The sequence below is a fragment of the Phaseolus vulgaris genome, chromosome 11, assembly GCF_000499845.2.
Source record: "Phaseolus vulgaris cultivar G19833 chromosome 11, P. vulgaris v2.0, whole genome shotgun sequence".
NCBI lineage: Eukaryota > Viridiplantae > Streptophyta > Magnoliopsida > Fabales > Fabaceae > Phaseolus > Phaseolus vulgaris.
In genome coordinates this window covers 4046637-4064366 of record NC_023749.2, presented here as the reverse complement: position 1 = coordinate 4064366, position 17730 = coordinate 4046637, and the positions used below count along the sequence as shown (strand labels likewise).

Here is a 17730-nt window from a genome sequence, read left to right as displayed (position 1 = left end):
AATAAATATATTTAGTTTCTTTTGAACTCGTTATAAAAAAGTAAGAACCTCAAATAATGTAATATTTTTTTAGTTATCTTTTGCAGATAACTTTTATTATTCTTAAAAATAATGTAAATTCAGAGAAGAATTATAGCATAAAGCTATCTCAAGGTTAGCATATATATCTGATGTGGTCAATGAAATTTTATGCGGCTTTTGGACCTTGATCATTTTCAAATAATTTAATACTACGGATATAGGTTTTTCATATGAAACCCGTGATGACAATTCTGTCTTTGAAGGCCATGCTACAAATTGCTGGAAAGATAGGCTGAAGTAATTTTAAATGGATTTCATATATCAAAGAGTGTTGACCTTCAGATTAAGGTGAAAACACAGGCGAAAGTAAGATCCATTGAAGAACAAAGCAGACATGTAACAAAAATGGTCATGATAAGTGGAAGATGTAAATTTACAGTGAGCATAAAAGACCATCCTAAAGAATAATTGCGAAGAGTACACATGTTAGATCTTCTCAGTTACGGACTCCACAGAGGTAATGTCATTGCCTCACTCTGCAGAAATTCTATATTTACATGCGAGACAGCGCTTGCCAAGTTGCAGGCTTCTTTTTGTTTAAGACGTAGGAGCTCCTTCTCACTCACTCTAAACCAACCGTTATTATATGACAATCACTTCTCTGACCATTGACGTTACGAGACCAAAGCTACTATACAGCTTTAATTTCTAACATTCAACCACCGTTCTTCTTTCTGTAGAGCCATCAAAAAAATTTATGCTAGGGGTGTTGAAATATCTTCAGTAACAACAGATTGGAGATGGGTAGTGCCCTCATTTGTGACAGCAGATTCAAATCTTTTGCGCTTTCCAATTAAATCCTTGACCATTTTGTGGAATTCTTCGTCACTGTTAGCCAACATGTATCTCAGCTTAATATTAATATGGTTCTCCACTAGAACCTTGTGCCTTGGGATAATTCGACCCTCAAGAGAATAGCTGAAAAACCTGACAATGGCGAGGGGCATAGATAATTGATGACAAGCAACCAATGGGTAAAAACAAGAATCAAACAGAATATTTTCACATAATCTACTTGAGGTTAAATATAATTATGCGATACCTTGGAAACTCAATGACATCTTTCAAAGGCCGGACCATGGACTTTCGCAAATAAATATACTTTGGACGAAGGACATCTGGATTGTATCTGAGCAGCAATGGGAAATCAGTAATCATCTCACCCAATTGCCGAAGACGTATGCCAAGAGATAAAAAATATTTTACATTTACATAAAGCTTATGTACTATATTGCATCCCAAGAGCTCAGGTCCAAGAGCCACAACCTTGCCAATATCTTTCTCAGTGACTCCAGCTTTGGTCATCAAGAATATGACCTATACAATGTTCAAATTTCAGCAACAGATTCAATTGATGCTTCTAGATGAGCCAGACAATTAATTATTGTGATTAACTTATTATGTCCATGCAGCAATTTCTTTTACATGAAGGGAATCTTTTTAGCACTTCATGCATAGATTTCCGTTCATAGGTCATCCTTTCTGGATGTGGTTTGAAATCTATGTAGGTGGAGTTTGGTTACAAATAAATAAATATAATTTGAGGAATGTTAGCTACACAACACACTCTCTAATACGCACTCTTACAAGTTGAAATTTATTAGAAACTACAACAAAATCATGAAGACTTGAGATTCACATTTTTTCTATTTCAACCAATGATAGAAGGTGTATTCAAAGAGTGTCAGATTGTGTTACTAGCATTTTCCATACAACTTCGTCACTGCACGATATTATTCAATTTGGTCAATGGTCCACCCATTTTATCAGGTGTTCCTGAACATAGTATGAAGACTCTTTTCTTTTTCCGTTCTTAACAAAAAAATCATCAGGGCAGTAGCAAGGCATTGAAAAAATTACTTTAAGGTGGAACTACCATAGCTGTAGAAGAAAAGAACAAACCACTGGTTTAATTTTCTTCTCCAGGCTGTAAGTGAGTAGAGGTGGAAACTTCACAAGCATGCTGCCAATCCCATCCTTGCGAACCCCTATATCTTCAAAAAATTGTACCTTCACAATAAAATAACAATTATCTCATTATTCTCAAGTACAAATATAAAAGTCATTGGAAACTTTATTTCTGAATCTACTGCACTTCTAGTGTGTAAGAATACGATAACATCAAGACCTCATAAGCTGAAGGAGTGAAAATAATGATAATAAAACAGATTCTCTGTACAAAGTACCACTACTGAATTGTACCACCTGCCACCTTAATCTCAAACATCACTCAACTGATAACATAAACAAATAAAAAAGTGTTTGTATACCTTTGGCACAATAGTCTTCTCCAAGTCAGCACAAAAGACCATTGGTTTAATGACAAGCATTCTCTTCATGCCATTTCGAGTGATCCCATAATAATACAGATACTTTACAAGAGGCTTCCAGTGTTCTTCAATGCTGCACGCCATCAATTGTGGCCTAAATGCAAGCAATTTGCCAACATCCTCAATTTGAAGCCCAAATTCTTTTAAGTAATTAACCTGAAAATTACATTTGCAGCTTCTCACTACATGTATATCTATATATCAAACAATCATCAACTTTCACATCAAAGTAAACTTTATACTTAAGCCTTTGAACTTCCTTTGTGTTTGATTTGGATAATACTAAAACCAAATAAACTAACAAAGCATTAGAGAAGACAGTAAGGATATACTGCAAGACAGCTTTCTTACTTTACAGTGTGTCAAAATATAATGTACCTTTTCATTCATTTCTTCCAGAGAATAGTAACCAAGAACTCTAGGAAAATCGAAAACCATTGTACCAAAATCTTTCTCATTTAAACCCATATCTATGAAGAAATGTGCACGAGTCTTCACTTCTTCTAAGCTGTAAGACAATAACTGAGGACAACGACTAATGACATAACCCATCCAATCCCTCCTTACTCCATTTGCCTCCAAATACTGAACAATCTCATCCAGCTCCTCATGTCTGCGCTGCAAAATATTCTCTCCAGCCTTCAACATTACAACACCGAGAAACTCACCTTTCACACGTACCGATTTCAACCACATGACAAAACTTCTTATGGCCTCAGGTTTTCCTCTTGACATCAAAATGATCTTCGCTATCCGAGGATACGACAGTGCATTATGCTTCAACCATCTGGACAATCAAACACAAGCATTTGAAATTGAAATTTCACACTGAAAACACTTCTTAGAAATAACTAATAAGGATGATCATCCCCAAGGTTTTAAAAAAAAAAAATTCCTAGTCAGCAATCTAGCATCAAGATTTTTTGGAGTAACTACAATCATATCACCACTGTTACTGCAGCCACATTGGCCGCATTTATCAGCAAACCGCTTTAGAACCTTCATCACCCCATTCAGTTTCACTCAGACAACAGAACAAACAGCTTACCAACAACTTGTCAACCTCAGTTCTTACCTAATAAGTGGCACAACTTTAGAGTCATCAATGACAGTTTTGGCGCGTAAATTGAAGGTGGAGTTTGAAAATTCGGGCAATCTTTTCAAGTTAGCAGCTTCAATCATGATGTGATCCAGAAAGCCGGATAACCTGCCAATCAAATTGGTAGAGTAGGTAATTCCAAACTTTCCCTTTCGCATGGCTTCTTTGAAAACCTCTTCAGTGACCTTTCTGCGAATCTCGAGAGCGCGCATTATCATCTCCTTCTCCTCCTCTTCCTTCTCATCAGGGTTAGTACCTGATTGGAAGAGGGTACGGATAGGGGGCAGAGAAGAACCCACATCGGAGTCGCTGGGAGACTGAGCGTAGATGGAACCCGGAAACTGAGGGGTCCTTTTCCTGACGAGGGAAAGCTCCAAAACCTTCACTTTCTCATCGTGGGGCATTGGGTCTAGAAGCTCGCTGGGTTTGGGAATGGAAGTGGGAACGGGTACTCCATCCTTGAGGGCGAGATGCTGAAGGAGATACGCGGTGGATTTGGAATTGTGCTTGCGGAGAATGGAGTGATGCTGGTTTGGGTTTTGGCAATTGAAAATGGTGCATGTTGTTATTGGTTTGTGCAGTGGAACAGAGGAACTAAACATCTATTCAATGTGAAGATGGAATTGCAATCCACAAAGGATAAGAGTTAACAGTTGTCACTGTTAGAAGAACAGGCACTGAGCTTTTCTCTGGATATACAAAGAGGTATTGCTTTTGGGGTAGACAAATAATATGTAACAAAAACTTTTAAAAAAAATTGAAAAGGTCCTACCGAGATTTGAACTCGGGTTACTGGATTCAGAGTCCAATGTCCTAACCACTAGACCATAGGACCTTATTGATAAGTACATCAATCCTAAATTAATATAAGGTCTTATCCACTACATTTCTATACCAAATACTAATACTAATATTAACTTTTTTACACTTTTTTTTTATTAATTTACTTTCTAAACACCAATTATATATTTTTACAAATAACTATTCCTTTAACATAGAGTACTGCAAATAAAATTTGACTAAAATTATGAAATAATAGCCATCCATGAGATGAAGCATGAATAGTCTCTTTTTTTCATAGGAAATAGGAAAATGTTTTTTAATAACAAAAATAGACATCAAACTGTTGATCCTTTAAAAAAAAAGTGTTATTGAGATTTATATTATATGTGATATAAAAATATATATTTATATACCTTTTAACTATCATTTTAAATCTTAAAATATAAAATAATATTGTTAAATTAATATATATACTTAACCATTGGTTGAATGAGCTAGTTGTTATTTGAAGTATGGATGCGGTCGGCAAATTGGCTTGTCAACTTGTCATTATTTAATTGGAGTGAGTTTTTTTTTTTTTTAACCTATCAATTTGTATTAACATGTCTAACTCGTCAATCCAACGTTTTTTTTTTAATTTTTAAAGAGGTAACTCATTCTTTTAGAATAAATATTTGGTAATGGCGTTATATAAAATTTCATTTACATTAATTTCTTTATACATCATTTGATTCATTAAAGTGTTGTTGATATTTACTTTGTTTTTGTTAGGTATTAAAATTTATTTCATTATAATATTGAAATTTGATTTAATTTTATTGTTCTTTATCATATTTTTATTGTTCAGAAAGTGATATTCATTATTATAACCAATTAAATAAATCTAAAAAATATATACATAAAAAAATAAAAATTTGCGAGTCAATCCATCAACCCGTCATGTAACAAGGCGCGTTACTATTTTCAGTCCGTAAAACTTTAACGTGTCAACAATGAATCAGATTGAAACACGTCGAGTGGAATCATTTTTTCACTCCTAACTTAAACCAAATAGATGATAAATCTTATCACTAATAAGGAGACCAAACACACCACATTTTAGAGCATAACCAACCTCCTTTACTATGTGATACAAACCCTATATCTCTTTGTGAGTTACAAGTTTAATAAATCTTCATACATATATATTATATTATATGTGTGGAACAAAATAATCAACAAGTAAATATTTGAATGCACATTATCTAAAAATAGATAAATAATTTCATTCAAAATGTTATATTTTATCACGCTAAATTAATAATATAGTTTTGATAAATCTAAAAAAACAGACTATACTTTTTATTGGATTGTTTTTTATCATCATTTATTATTTAACTTTCATATCGAAAGAAAGTTTCCTATCTCCGGTAGAGAAGATGAGGAAACTAAAATTAAAAAAAAAAATATATAGGAATGTTCTTATTTATTGTCAATATTTATTTATCTTTAATAAATATGATTTCATCTTAAAGTTTATATATATATATATGTTCTATATTAATATACTAATTTTGAGTTTAATTATATATAATTAAAGTTTCTATTTATATTTTTTGTTCCCTCAAAAAATATTTTATCAAAAGTGTTACACTGAATAGACATTTTATTCTATATAAAATAATATATGTAACCCATTAATGAAAATCAACCAAAACCGTAATATATTTTAACCACAAGTAGCCTTTTAATCTAAAAAAACAATAACTTCACTTTATTTATAAAAAAAACATTTGATTCGTATTATTTTTAAATGGGCCTATAATTAAGTCCAGGGCTAACAACAAGTATACTAATAATACAGTTTTTCCTTCTGAAAAAACGAAGCATAATAACAAATTTATTAAGGTGAATCTCACTTAAAAAAATAATACAAAATCAAACGTAACAAAATTGAACTACATCTAAAATTCAAATATAAAAGGACGAATATCTAAAGTAAAATATTGTTTTTCGGAAATTTATATTACTTATGTAAATTGATATTATTTTGTCGAACACAATTAAATTAAATTAAGAAAACTTTGTTTTAAAGTAATAAAAAATAAAATATAGGCTTTATCACCACAAATAGCACATTCCATAAATGAATTGATGATATAATTGAATTGATTTGGCTTTGGAAATTACATTTATTTCAAAGTTGGATTTAGTTATGTTTTCCTTATTCTATAATTGATTTATTTCATAAATATTTTATAAAAGTTACCTTTTTAAAATAAAATAAAAAAGGACATAAAGGAATTAGAGGGATAAAAAAGTAATTTTTCAAACACGAGATATTTTGTGATAGGGACGAATGATATTTTGATTTATCTCAGCAACAGCATCATTATCATGTGATGATGGTCCTACAATGACACTCCAGAATTTAAAAAATATATATTCTTTCAATAATTTATTGATTCGTTGAATTTGTTTTTAACTTTATGCATAAATAATAAATAAAATCTGATAATAGACAGAATAATAATTGATATTGTTTTCATGATAATAAATTAACAATTAATATTATTTTGATTGAAACTGATACTTACATAGAAACAAAACTTTTTGAATTATTAGAAGAATATTGGATGTGACATGATCTTCAACCGGAATAAAACTAATACTTAAATTAACTAATCATATATAAACAAATTATATTACAAGTTTGTAATTTTCATTATTATGACATTTTAATTTACTTTTATGACGTTTTAATTCATTTTTATAAGTTTTATTGTGTAACGTCTTTTCGATAAATTTTAAATTTTTTACTTGAATACAACAATGTTATACTCTAATCTCAATTGATGTTTTATTTTATTGTTGAGAGAGATACATTATTTTAAAACATTAAAATATGTTTTTTATTCTTATAATTTACGGGCATAAATTTTATGTTATATTAGTATATTTTAGTAGTGTACATATTATATTTAATATCATTTTATTTCGATAAATAGTAAATAATAGGTACATCACTATAAGAAAATCATTAAATAAAAACTAATTTTATAAAAAATAATAATTAATTGTTATATTAACTAAATTAAAAAATATTTTATAAATAAAAAAAAATATTTATAAAATAGTTTATATTATTGTTAAATAGTTTCTAAATTGTATCTAATTAATTAATGATAAAAAAATTGATTCTTTTGATTTTTGTTAAATATTTTCTATTTAATAATTTTGTTGTAGTATAATGTAAAAAAAATTATTATTTCCACAAATTAAAAATTGCGGTAACTACTCAAATTAATTCAATAAAAGAAAATAAATATGTGATTATAATTATACGTTAACAATTTTAGTTATGTCATTATACATATTTGATATTAGAGTTTGAAATTTTATTGAATTTCTTAACTTAATTCCAATCAAACATTATCCATAGACTAATATCTTTAATAATTATCTATATCACACATAACTAATATCTTTAATAATTATCATACCACACATACATGTCTTTTTCTTTTCTAAATTAGTGTAATAATAAGGGGATTTTTTTCAAATGGGTGAAAACAAATTATTTCTATAATGAGTGACTTACGGAAATGCACATATTGTCTAAAAGTAATAATTTTTATGACGGATATCGAATTCACAGTTGAATAATCAAATAAAAAAAATCTATTACATAGAAAATAAAATAAAGTTTGTTGGAAGTGTCATTGATTGTAATTATTAAAAAAAAGTCAAAGAGTTTGTTGATTCAATTGGGAAAGTATGAATTAGGTTCATCATTATTTCTTTTTTGTATTTTGATTAATATGATACTATTATATATTTTGATTGATCTTGATATCCGGTATAAAAGTCAATTATATCAATCTCTCGCATATAAAATTATTAAAAATACCTCATAAATATGGATCCTTCATATTTTTATAAAAAAAAATCATTATCACAGTGATAACAATTAACATGTCAAATTTATTCACAATGTTAAAATATGTTAAGCATTATCGTTTTTTGTTAGAAATTTACAACTCTAGTTAAATATAAGGATTTAGATTGTCTAACACTTATTAAGTACCAACAAAATATGTTTGTCCAATCTTCCTACAAACAAGTGTCATCGACTTACAACAAGTTCCCATCACAAGGAAATATTTTTTTCTTCGGATCCATCACATTAGTTTTATACTTCAACAATGACATCATCATTCATATTTCGTAAAGTTCATTTCATGTATTGCTATCGCCCAACAATTCCTTCAAAAGAATATGATATTCCACTTGAAAACAAACAAAGGGAAGACAATAACAACAATAACTCACCTCCTTTACAAATACAACCATCGAGACAACAAAGAAGATCACCAAGTAACACATTATGTCATAGATAATTTGTTCGTTATTATATTCAAATAATTATGTGAATGAAATTAAATTTTCATATTAATTTACTTCAATTAATATTACACTTCCATGTCTTTTTATTTACTCTAATTTTTTAAAAATAACTAAACAAATACCCATACAAAACATAATATAAGCATCAATTACACCTACAAAACATCAATACAAACACCAATTAATAAATACTACAACTTATTAAATATTAAATTTCCAGTTATTCTGAGTTTTAGATTAGTTTGACGAAATCTTATTTGTCTAGCAAATTCAGACAATTTGGTGAACAAAATATAACGTGTTAAACAAAAATGTATGAAATAATTTCTTAATTATTTGGTTGAAGTTTATTGAGTCAAAGATATTTAACATAATTAGTGAAAGAACATATCATCTTAAAGATAAGTTAGAACTTTTTTTTAATCAAATCTTAACATTAATTTAAATACTCCAGTACGTTTATATACTAAACCAAACAATTTATGAATAGTTAACATTGAATAACAAATCAAACAAATAACATCTACAAAATAATCATTAAAAACAATTAATTATAGGAAAAAAATAATTAATTACTATATTAATTAAATCAAATACTATTTTATAACTTTAAAAGAATACTATTTTATAACTTAAAAGATTATTAATAATATTAAACTAATATTTAATATTAATTATTAAGTTTTTAATTACTAATTATTTTAAATGAGATTAAATATATTTTTTGTCTATAATATATTATGAAACAAAATTGTATTATAATATTATAATATCTATATTAATCATTAATTAATATAATATCCTTTTTTACTGAAAATTCGTTTGACTTGTAAAAAAAATGACAAAAACCAAATAATTTTGATTTTTTATCTTTTGAAGTTAACTTTGTGCTTGGATATTCACACAGGTTTGATCATGAGAGTAAAAATATTGATTACATATTATGAAAAAAAAAAACACATTTTTACATAACTTCAAAAAACCAAAAAATTCATTTCTAACAGTTTTTTGAAAATTCCCCCATATTAGCAAATTTCAAACAAAATTACATCGATATGGAAAAAACTCCATTTTACAGTTTCTTATTTAGTTGCACAGACTACATATTTGGAACCAACTTAGCCATTTATTCTCGTAATATTTTAATTAATCCGTAATCGGTGGACCTATTTGTGGCCGGCAAATAATAAAAATTAATTACTTAAGATATTTTAAAAAATTATCTTTATAGGCAATAATCTTAAAGATTAAAATATCTTTTGAGAAATAACTGTTAAATAAAGTTTAGGAAATTAAGATTAGTTTCTCTCTCTCTATATGTATAATTTCAGATTACAGGTATTTTTTAAATTAATATTTATATTTACACTTAGTTTTAATAATAAAAGTTACTTTAAATTATATGACTTAGAGTCTTGTATTTTATATTCACACTTAAGTTTGTTTTATTTTAAAAATACTATAGTTATTTCACACTTGTAATTAAAAAAAATTAAATAAAATATTATTAAATTTTTGTAATTATTTTGAATAAAATAATTTTGTCTTTGGGTTGGCGATTTCAATGCATTTATTTCAACCCCGTTTTTCTCAAAAGAATATAAGAAGCATGATTTTGGCTAAAATAAATAAGAAATGGCTCATTCGAAGCACCATTTTAGTCAAAAAATTATTTATTTATTTTAAAGTTGGGTGTACGAAAAAATCTAGGGGAATGGGAAAGGGTGGGGTTGGACTAGCAATGCCCATTAAAGAAATGAATAAAAGGTTGGGCCCAAAATTTGTGATGACCTAATTTGAACCATGATTGATTTAGCTTTAACCCTGGTATAGGCGCAACACATAAACTGTAACCCTGGTTAACAGTCCAGCTGCTATAAAATAATCCCTTGGAGTTCACCCTTTCATCGTGCAAATCTTATCTCTTTCACAGCAATCCCAAATTTCTAGGGTTCGTACTATTTTCAATGGCTGCAGCTGATGTTGAGTTTCGATGCTTCGTCGGTGGGCTCGCATGGGCCACCGACGGCGAAGCTCTGGAGAAGGCTTTCTCTAAATACGGGCCAGTCCTTGAATCCAAGGTCTGTTTGTTGCAGTGACCGCATCTGATCTGACACGATTCGGATTCGGAATTTCTCGCTCCCATTCTGATCTGTGATCTCTGATTTTTTTGCGTTACTAGATCTATGATACTTCTACTTGTTACTATATGATTCTTTTTTTACTCACGCCAATAGGTACGTTCATCTTCATCCTTTGTTCAAAGGCGAAGATCGATCGGGTTCTATTCGGTTATGTTTTATTGCGTTTCGTCTTAGATCTGATGTATCAATGGTATTTTAATTTGTAGATTATCAATGATCGTGAGACTGGAAGATCCAGGGGTTTCGGATTCGTGACCTTTTCCTCAGAGCAGGCCATGAGAGAAGCGATCGAAGGAATGAACGGTCAGAACCTTGACGGTCGTAACATCACTGTGAACGAAGCTCAGTCTCGCGGAGGAGGCGGAGGCGGCGGTGGCCGTGGAGGAGGCGGTTATGGAGGTGGTGGTGGATACAGCCGTGGCGGCGGCGGCTACGGTGGTGGTGGTGGAGGCGGCTACGGTGGTCGTCGTGAGGGAGGAGGAGGAGGAGGGTATAACCGCAGTGGTGGTTATGGTGGTGGTGGTGGTGGTTACGGTGGAGGCAGGGACCGTGGTTATGGTGATGGTGGGTCCCGCCACTCTCGTGGAGGCGATGGAGGAGATGGTAGCTGGAACTAGGGTTTGGTGTTGTAGAATAGGGTTTATGATTAAGTTGATTAAAATTAGGTGTTCTATTTTGGGTGATGTTTGTCCGTGGTTCTGTGGTCCTGCTGTTCGTGGTTTTGACCTATATATCCGGTTGTTTACAGTTTCTTGAATGAAAGATAATATGAAATTACAGTGTTGATTTCTACCACTCGTGTGTGTTTCTACTGTTTTATGATATTCTTAACGTTAGCGCTTCCAGATTTAACTGTATCAGTTCTTTTTTAAATACAGCCAGCTTTACACTCACTTTTATTTTTTATATTTGTCCGGTTTTCATAAATTATGCATAACATAACATCAGAACTAATTAGTAAAAAAACCAATTATTCAAATAATTTCTCATTGATCTTCCAACTTTTTTAAGTCTGCAATGTCAAGAACACAGTGGCAAATTATATTTAATCAGGTTTAATTAATTTATCATAATACAATACTCAAATCACACTTTCTTTACATCATTATTTTATTTATTTATTATATACTAGCGTAACGCAGTCAATACAAGATAGTGGAAGTCAAAATTGAAATATATTTTCTATTATTTTTTATATATTCAATTGAAGAATAGAAATATACTTGGAAGTGATTATTAGATCTGGAACATAATGTGAGTAGATTTGGTATGAGTAATTAAAATCCAAAATTTAGTCTCTCTTTTACTAAGCTATAAAAAAATATTTTTTTTTAAATTTTGAAGTAAGGAAGAATAGAAATTTATGTTTTTTCTTATAGGATTTTTAGAGAGTTGATTTATTTTTATATTGTTAGTTTAATTTTTTTCTTTAATTTTCATTTATATTTTGGATGAGTAACACTTCTCCATTATTTCTACACATTTGACTATAGTTTAAAAATATTTTGTCTACCTTCACGTATTTATTTGTTTCTATATTTTTTATGGTTTTTGGTAATGTTTCCTTCTGTTTTATTTTTTAAAATACGTATTTATAAATTATAATTTTTTTTTTGTAATATTTTGCAATGATTTACATTTATATCTTTTTCAACATGATAGTATAGAAACATGTTTTAACACTTTTTTATAGATATTTGTATTTAACTTTTTTTTTAAACTGAATATTGTTTTTCTTATATTGATCAATGTGGAACAGATATCATATAAATATTTTTATGACTACAATCTTATATACAAACTTTTAATAAAAATGTGTCAATTTAATGTATAATATAAATACTTTTATGACTACAATCTTATACAAACTTTTAATAAAAATGTGTCTATTTGTGTAATAAATATTTATGTGTAAAAGTATGTTCCAGATTCTTTTGAGAGCATTAAGATATTTTTCATGACTTAAGATATTTTTCATGACTGTTAAAACAATTTGTTCCTTATTTTTATAATCATAATAAAAATTTATACAATAAATTTGAGTTTTTAGAAAATTATTGTATTTATATCTTTTAAAATTGTGTTTAGAACCCACAAATATTTTTTGAATTGAACACTTTACCGATAAGTGTCTCGTAGACACTGATACGTGTATCCGACATGGATACATCATTTAAAAGAAGTGTCTGAGTTTCATAGATAAGAATGATTGGATATGCTGTTTAATTATTAAATAATATTTTAAAATAATTAAAACTTATTTTAAAGATGATTTTTAATGTACAATCGATGATATTTATGTATAGTCCACATTAAACATTACAAAAACATTAAAATTTTTCCAAGTGGGGTAGTTGTCAATGCAATCTTGAATTGTTTGGTGAGGGTTTCACATCCCAAACCTTAATGTTACACTTTAGGTCCTCTCCCAAACCCAATCTGTCACATAACAGTTTTTCTGTGCAAAACTATTGCCGAAGAGTATTATGGTCTAATAAGGAACACAAAATATTGTTCTGGACACATCTAGTACATTAAGGATAAATGGTTCTCTGCATGCTTAAGTTCAAGAATAGTCTGTCAGTGGTTTAGCATGCTTGGTTAATACAAGTCTTACTTATAAATGTGTTTGATCTTGCAGTAGTCTCTGTTAGAACTTTCATTGGTATTTGATAAAAAAATACTTTCTTTTCTATTTCTTCCCTCGGGTTTCCACATGCTGCCAACTATACTTATTCTCATCAATCATTGCCTTGCTACCAACATGAATGCAGAAATGGTAAAATACATGCTTGAAATTTTGTTCTTAAATTCAAATAGCTTCTTGGCCAATAAATTAAAAAGGAAGAGAAGCTTCACCAAGTTGTGATGCAGTTGACTTCACCAAAAACAGCCATGAGGTCCCTTGACAAACACACCAGAGTTTTCCATCTGAATCTTACACTTATTGAAAATCTTTCAATGAGTTGTCATGTGTACCATTGAGTCCTCACATGATGAACAAGTTCATACCCACTCAAAACTTTCCAAAACCCTTTTGAAAGCAGAATTGCTGTCCCCACCAACCCTTAACAAGCAATTTTGGTATCAGCATGACCCTCTTGTTCACCAAGTAGCAGTTCAGAGAGATGATCTCTATGCTGACCACTACTGCTTAACTGTTCCTTGAAGCTGAAACAAGTTCTTTACAAGGTCAATTGCTATAACACCCCCACAACCCAAACACTTAGGCATTGTCTTCTTGTTTCATCTTGGATTTGAACCATGATGATGTAGTGAATGAATGGAATCAAGGACAATGTAAACAGGTTTTTGAAGCAATGATAAGCTACTTTCAGGTAATTGAAGTTTATATTAGTCTTAGTTTTGGTCACTTGAGAGAAACTGTTTTGCGTGTAAGTAATTGCAGTGTATATGAATTATGATTATGATGTCTGCAACATAGCTTTTAAAGGCAAGGTATCTTCAACTTCTTCACTTTGTAAATGCATTTTCTGAAAAGGGTTGAAGTTAAATGTATCTTGATGCTGAATTTTGCTAACTTGATCATGTCACACATAAATCAGAAAATGGCTCAGACTTTTCACAACTCAAGACAAACTTTTCACAGTTCTTTCATATCTAGAAGATTGAACTTGAATATTGCCATGTATGTTTAGCATGTCACAGTATATTGGCACAGTATATCAAGCTGAAACATGTTGAACATGATGGACACGCTTTTTTTCTGTTGAAGAATTCTTAAACAAACAATGGAATCAGCATAGATTTGAACACATCATGTTTCTCATATCTTCACCTGTTCTAAAAGAGGTATTTGGTCAATTTGATAGAAATAATTAGATTATTACGTCTAAAAAATAGTAAGTTTTAATTGAAATTTTAAAAAATACTAAAATAGTATCAAAATTAACTTTTAAAGTAAACTATTAAACCATAAAAAAATTACAAGAATTTAAAAATAAACCAATAGGATTTTTCTCTTAAATTTCATACAAAGTATTTTTGTTTACAACATTTAAATCATGTTTAAAGTTTTGTTCTACATCCAAAATCATTTATCAAAATGTGGCATTTAGGTCTAAAATATATTTTCCATATTTTTTTATCACTTGAATTGAATTTTTCAGTACTCAACTTTTTCTTCCGTGAAAGTAAATACATAATTTTTGTTGGTTAAATATTTTATGTTTATAGTTAAATCAAATGCATTACTTTCTTTTGTTGAGAAAGCTTAAGTGCAACATTATAGATACTTTTATATAATTCATCAACTAATACATATTTTACTTCGATAACTAAACTAAGTAGTTATAAATAAAAAATAAAATATTTTAAATCGATATCATCAAAATTATTTATAGATATTTTTAAAATAATATTATTAAATATAAATAAATTAATTAAAATTGAAAAAAGTATACCCGCATTATAATTAATAGTTTCTCTTTATTTGTATTAAATGTCTAATCAACCTGTGACACTAACTTTAAAGAATAGTCAATCTTGTCCTGTCTTGAAAAGTTTGATATGCAATTTTTTTTTTTGGAAAAAAAGGGATTACCTATATTTATAAATACTATTTTTTTTTTCAATCCTAAAAGCAAAATTTCTACCAAAAGCCCAAATTTCAATTTCTAGAAAAATTTGAAATCTTGTCAAAAAATTTGCAAGTTCTGAGTATTGTTTTAAAAATTGAATTGGACTGTACACTTTAGAATTGATTAGGTAATATTTTGAACTCCAAACAATTGAAACATCTCACCAATAAGAACAAGAATTAGTCAAAATTAATTAGAAATAAGTGAAAATGAAGACAAAATATTATTTGAACTTTACTTTTTTGTTTAATCTGAATTTTAAAACAATCTAAACTAACTAAATAAACAATTAAAGATTTTAATGTGTATAAATTGTTTTGTAAATATTATTATTCATCTTCTAAAATATGCAATTTTAACTCGTGCAATTTGGAATAATTGATTTGAAAAGCAGGAAGAAAAAGCTCAAATCCATGTTAAAGTCCTCTACAATCTTGAACACAACCAAAAGTTTCACATGAGGATGAGGTAAAGCTGCACTCAGTTTGATTTATACGAGGGAATATTAATGAGTTTGGTACTTTTGTACTACGATGCAAAATCAAGTTACTTTTCACTTTTCTCTTTTTATCTTCTTTCTGATAAACTGTACAACCTCTAAAGCAATTTGTTTAATTATTTTATTCTTCTGATCATGCACAAATTATATAATCTCAATGTGATTATAATCCAGCAAAACATTTTTTAATCTTTTTAAAGGGTGTAGGAGAATATCTGACATTGTTTTCTGCAACAGGATAATTCATTGAAAATTTGAAACAATCTAAATTACAATGGTAGGAAAGAGAACATAGAGAAACAAGGTAGAGAGAGATAGCAAGGAAGATATTTCTGCAGAATCAAGGAACACCACATAAATGCTGCCAATAGCTGAGGATAGCACAAACATTTTTTCTTCCCATCAATTCAGCTTAAGATACTTCAGAAGTCTGGAACAATCAAATAGTTCAAATGAAATGAAACATGTGCAGATTAGAAAATATCTAAATGACAGGAACAACAAAATTGTGACAAAAATTAATGCAGAATGCAAGAAAACTTATGATATTACACACTCAATTTGTTGTCACAAAATGACCACGTTGTTTATTCAAGTGAGTGGGACTCATCACTGCTTTTGTTCTGTTCAAGTGTTCAAGTATTTGGAAACTATTGCAATGTGGCATAATATTGTCCAGTCAAGGAAAAGTAAGATTATTGCTACGGACTCTTTAGCTTTAACTTTTCATAAATACTTAAATTTTGACAGTTAAAATTTGTGCATAGTAAATTGGGTCCACAAGAATTTTGTTACCTGGGTTCTGCCACAAGTTTTAAAAAATATATTGACATAAAAATGGTGTGAGTGAAAGCAGCTACACCTAATTGCATGAGTTAGGTGGCTAAATAGTTGAGTGTAGAATTTTGAAACTTAAGGTGTATAACAAGTAATTTTTCTATTCAATGGCTTATGAAAACAGAAAAGAAATGTCAATGGTTTTAGTTTGTGATTTGTGCTTTTTTTCTTGCTAAACAGTGACCCAGTTGCAGAGCAATGCTGCAGAAGTCATCAGCTGCTGCTACTTTTTATACTAACCTTATAAAATATGGTTTTGCAACCATTTGTGTGTGATGGTTGTTCTAGTCAACCCCTTTGTCTCACATCACATATATTAAAGAGGGACAAACAGTGGAACAATGCATGCATGAGAAAGATTACAAATTGAGAAGGTTAATGTGAAAAGGTAGTTGGTTAATGGCATGCATATCATATAGTATATTACAAAAATTGGAAAGAAAGAGAGATTTGGTTAGGAAGATGCATTACCTCTCTTCATCATCAACATTGGTGCTGCTTCCAGTGGACCTGTATTTGGGGAGAGGAACATGGCCAGACTCTATGTGTCTGAGGTCCTCCAAGAGGATTTCATAGTGTCTCTTAACCTCATCTGGAGATTTGTCACCTACTGCTGTGGCCACATTCTGCCACCGGTCTGGGGTATCCTTATCATATTTTGCAAGAGCTTTTTCAAACAGTTTGTTCTGTTTTGGTGTCCAAGAGGAGTCAGAAGGCTTTTGTTTGCTGATAGAGCTTGAGGCCATGAGTGATGATAATCTAGGTTGTTGTCTCACTAGAGCCTAAGAGGGATGGTAATGTTTTACTTTGCTAGCTAGAAAGGAAGAGAAAGATTAATGGTAAAGAGAAAAGAACAAAGAAGTTTTTTTAGTTGAAGGGAAAGTTTGTGTGAGAATATGCAGCTGGTGCTATGCTTATATATTGCTCAAGCTAGTGGGTTATAGCTGATCAGGGAATCTGAATTAGCAAA

General features: G+C 29.7%; 3 protein-coding genes and 1 non-coding gene across 5 annotated transcripts; 1 reads left to right on the top strand and 3 right to left on the bottom strand.

The window, feature by feature from the left end:
• Window positions 1–319: 319 nt before the first annotated feature.
• On the bottom strand, window positions 320–4237 carry LOC137832077 (transcription termination factor MTERF2, chloroplastic). Of its 2 annotated transcripts, XM_068640071.1 has the most exons (7): window positions 3487–4220; window positions 2790–3198; window positions 2352–2567; window positions 1984–2091; window positions 1288–1398; window positions 1124–1210; window positions 320–1008 (listed from the first exon to the last, which is right to left on the bottom strand). In XM_068640071.1, the coding sequence occupies exons 1-6, from the start codon at window positions 4110–4112 to the stop codon at window positions 1133–1135; spliced, it is 1548 nt and encodes a 515-aa protein (XP_068496172.1). In that variant the 5' UTR covers window positions 4113–4220; the 3' UTR covers window positions 320–1008; window positions 1124–1132. The 2 variants fall into 2 exon arrangements, with proteins under 2 accessions (XP_068496172.1, XP_068496164.1); XM_068640063.1 differs by having other exon boundaries at window positions 1124–1398; window positions 3487–4237.
• Window positions 4238–4273: 36 nt separating this feature from the next.
• On the bottom strand, window positions 4274–4345 carry TRNAQ-CUG (transfer RNA glutamine (anticodon CUG)). The gene has a single exon. It is a non-coding gene; the product is annotated as a tRNA-Gln (tRNA).
• Window positions 4346–10533: 6188 nt separating this feature from the next.
• On the top strand, window positions 10534–11618 carry LOC137818403 (glycine-rich RNA-binding protein). The gene is made up of 2 exons (XM_068621856.1): window positions 10534–10760; window positions 11030–11618. Exons 1-2 carry the CDS (start codon window positions 10647–10649, stop codon window positions 11438–11440), a joined length of 525 nt encoding a protein of 174 aa, XP_068477957.1. The 5' UTR covers window positions 10534–10646; the 3' UTR covers window positions 11441–11618.
• A 4526-nt stretch (window positions 11619–16144) lies between these two features.
• LOC137833257 (protein RADIALIS-like 4) lies at window positions 16145–17730 on the bottom strand. The gene is made up of 2 exons (XM_068641618.1): window positions 17232–17730; window positions 16145–16353 (listed from the first exon to the last, which is right to left on the bottom strand). Exons 1-2 carry the CDS (start codon window positions 17504–17506, stop codon window positions 16326–16328), a joined length of 303 nt encoding a protein of 100 aa, XP_068497719.1. The 5' UTR covers window positions 17507–17730; the 3' UTR covers window positions 16145–16325.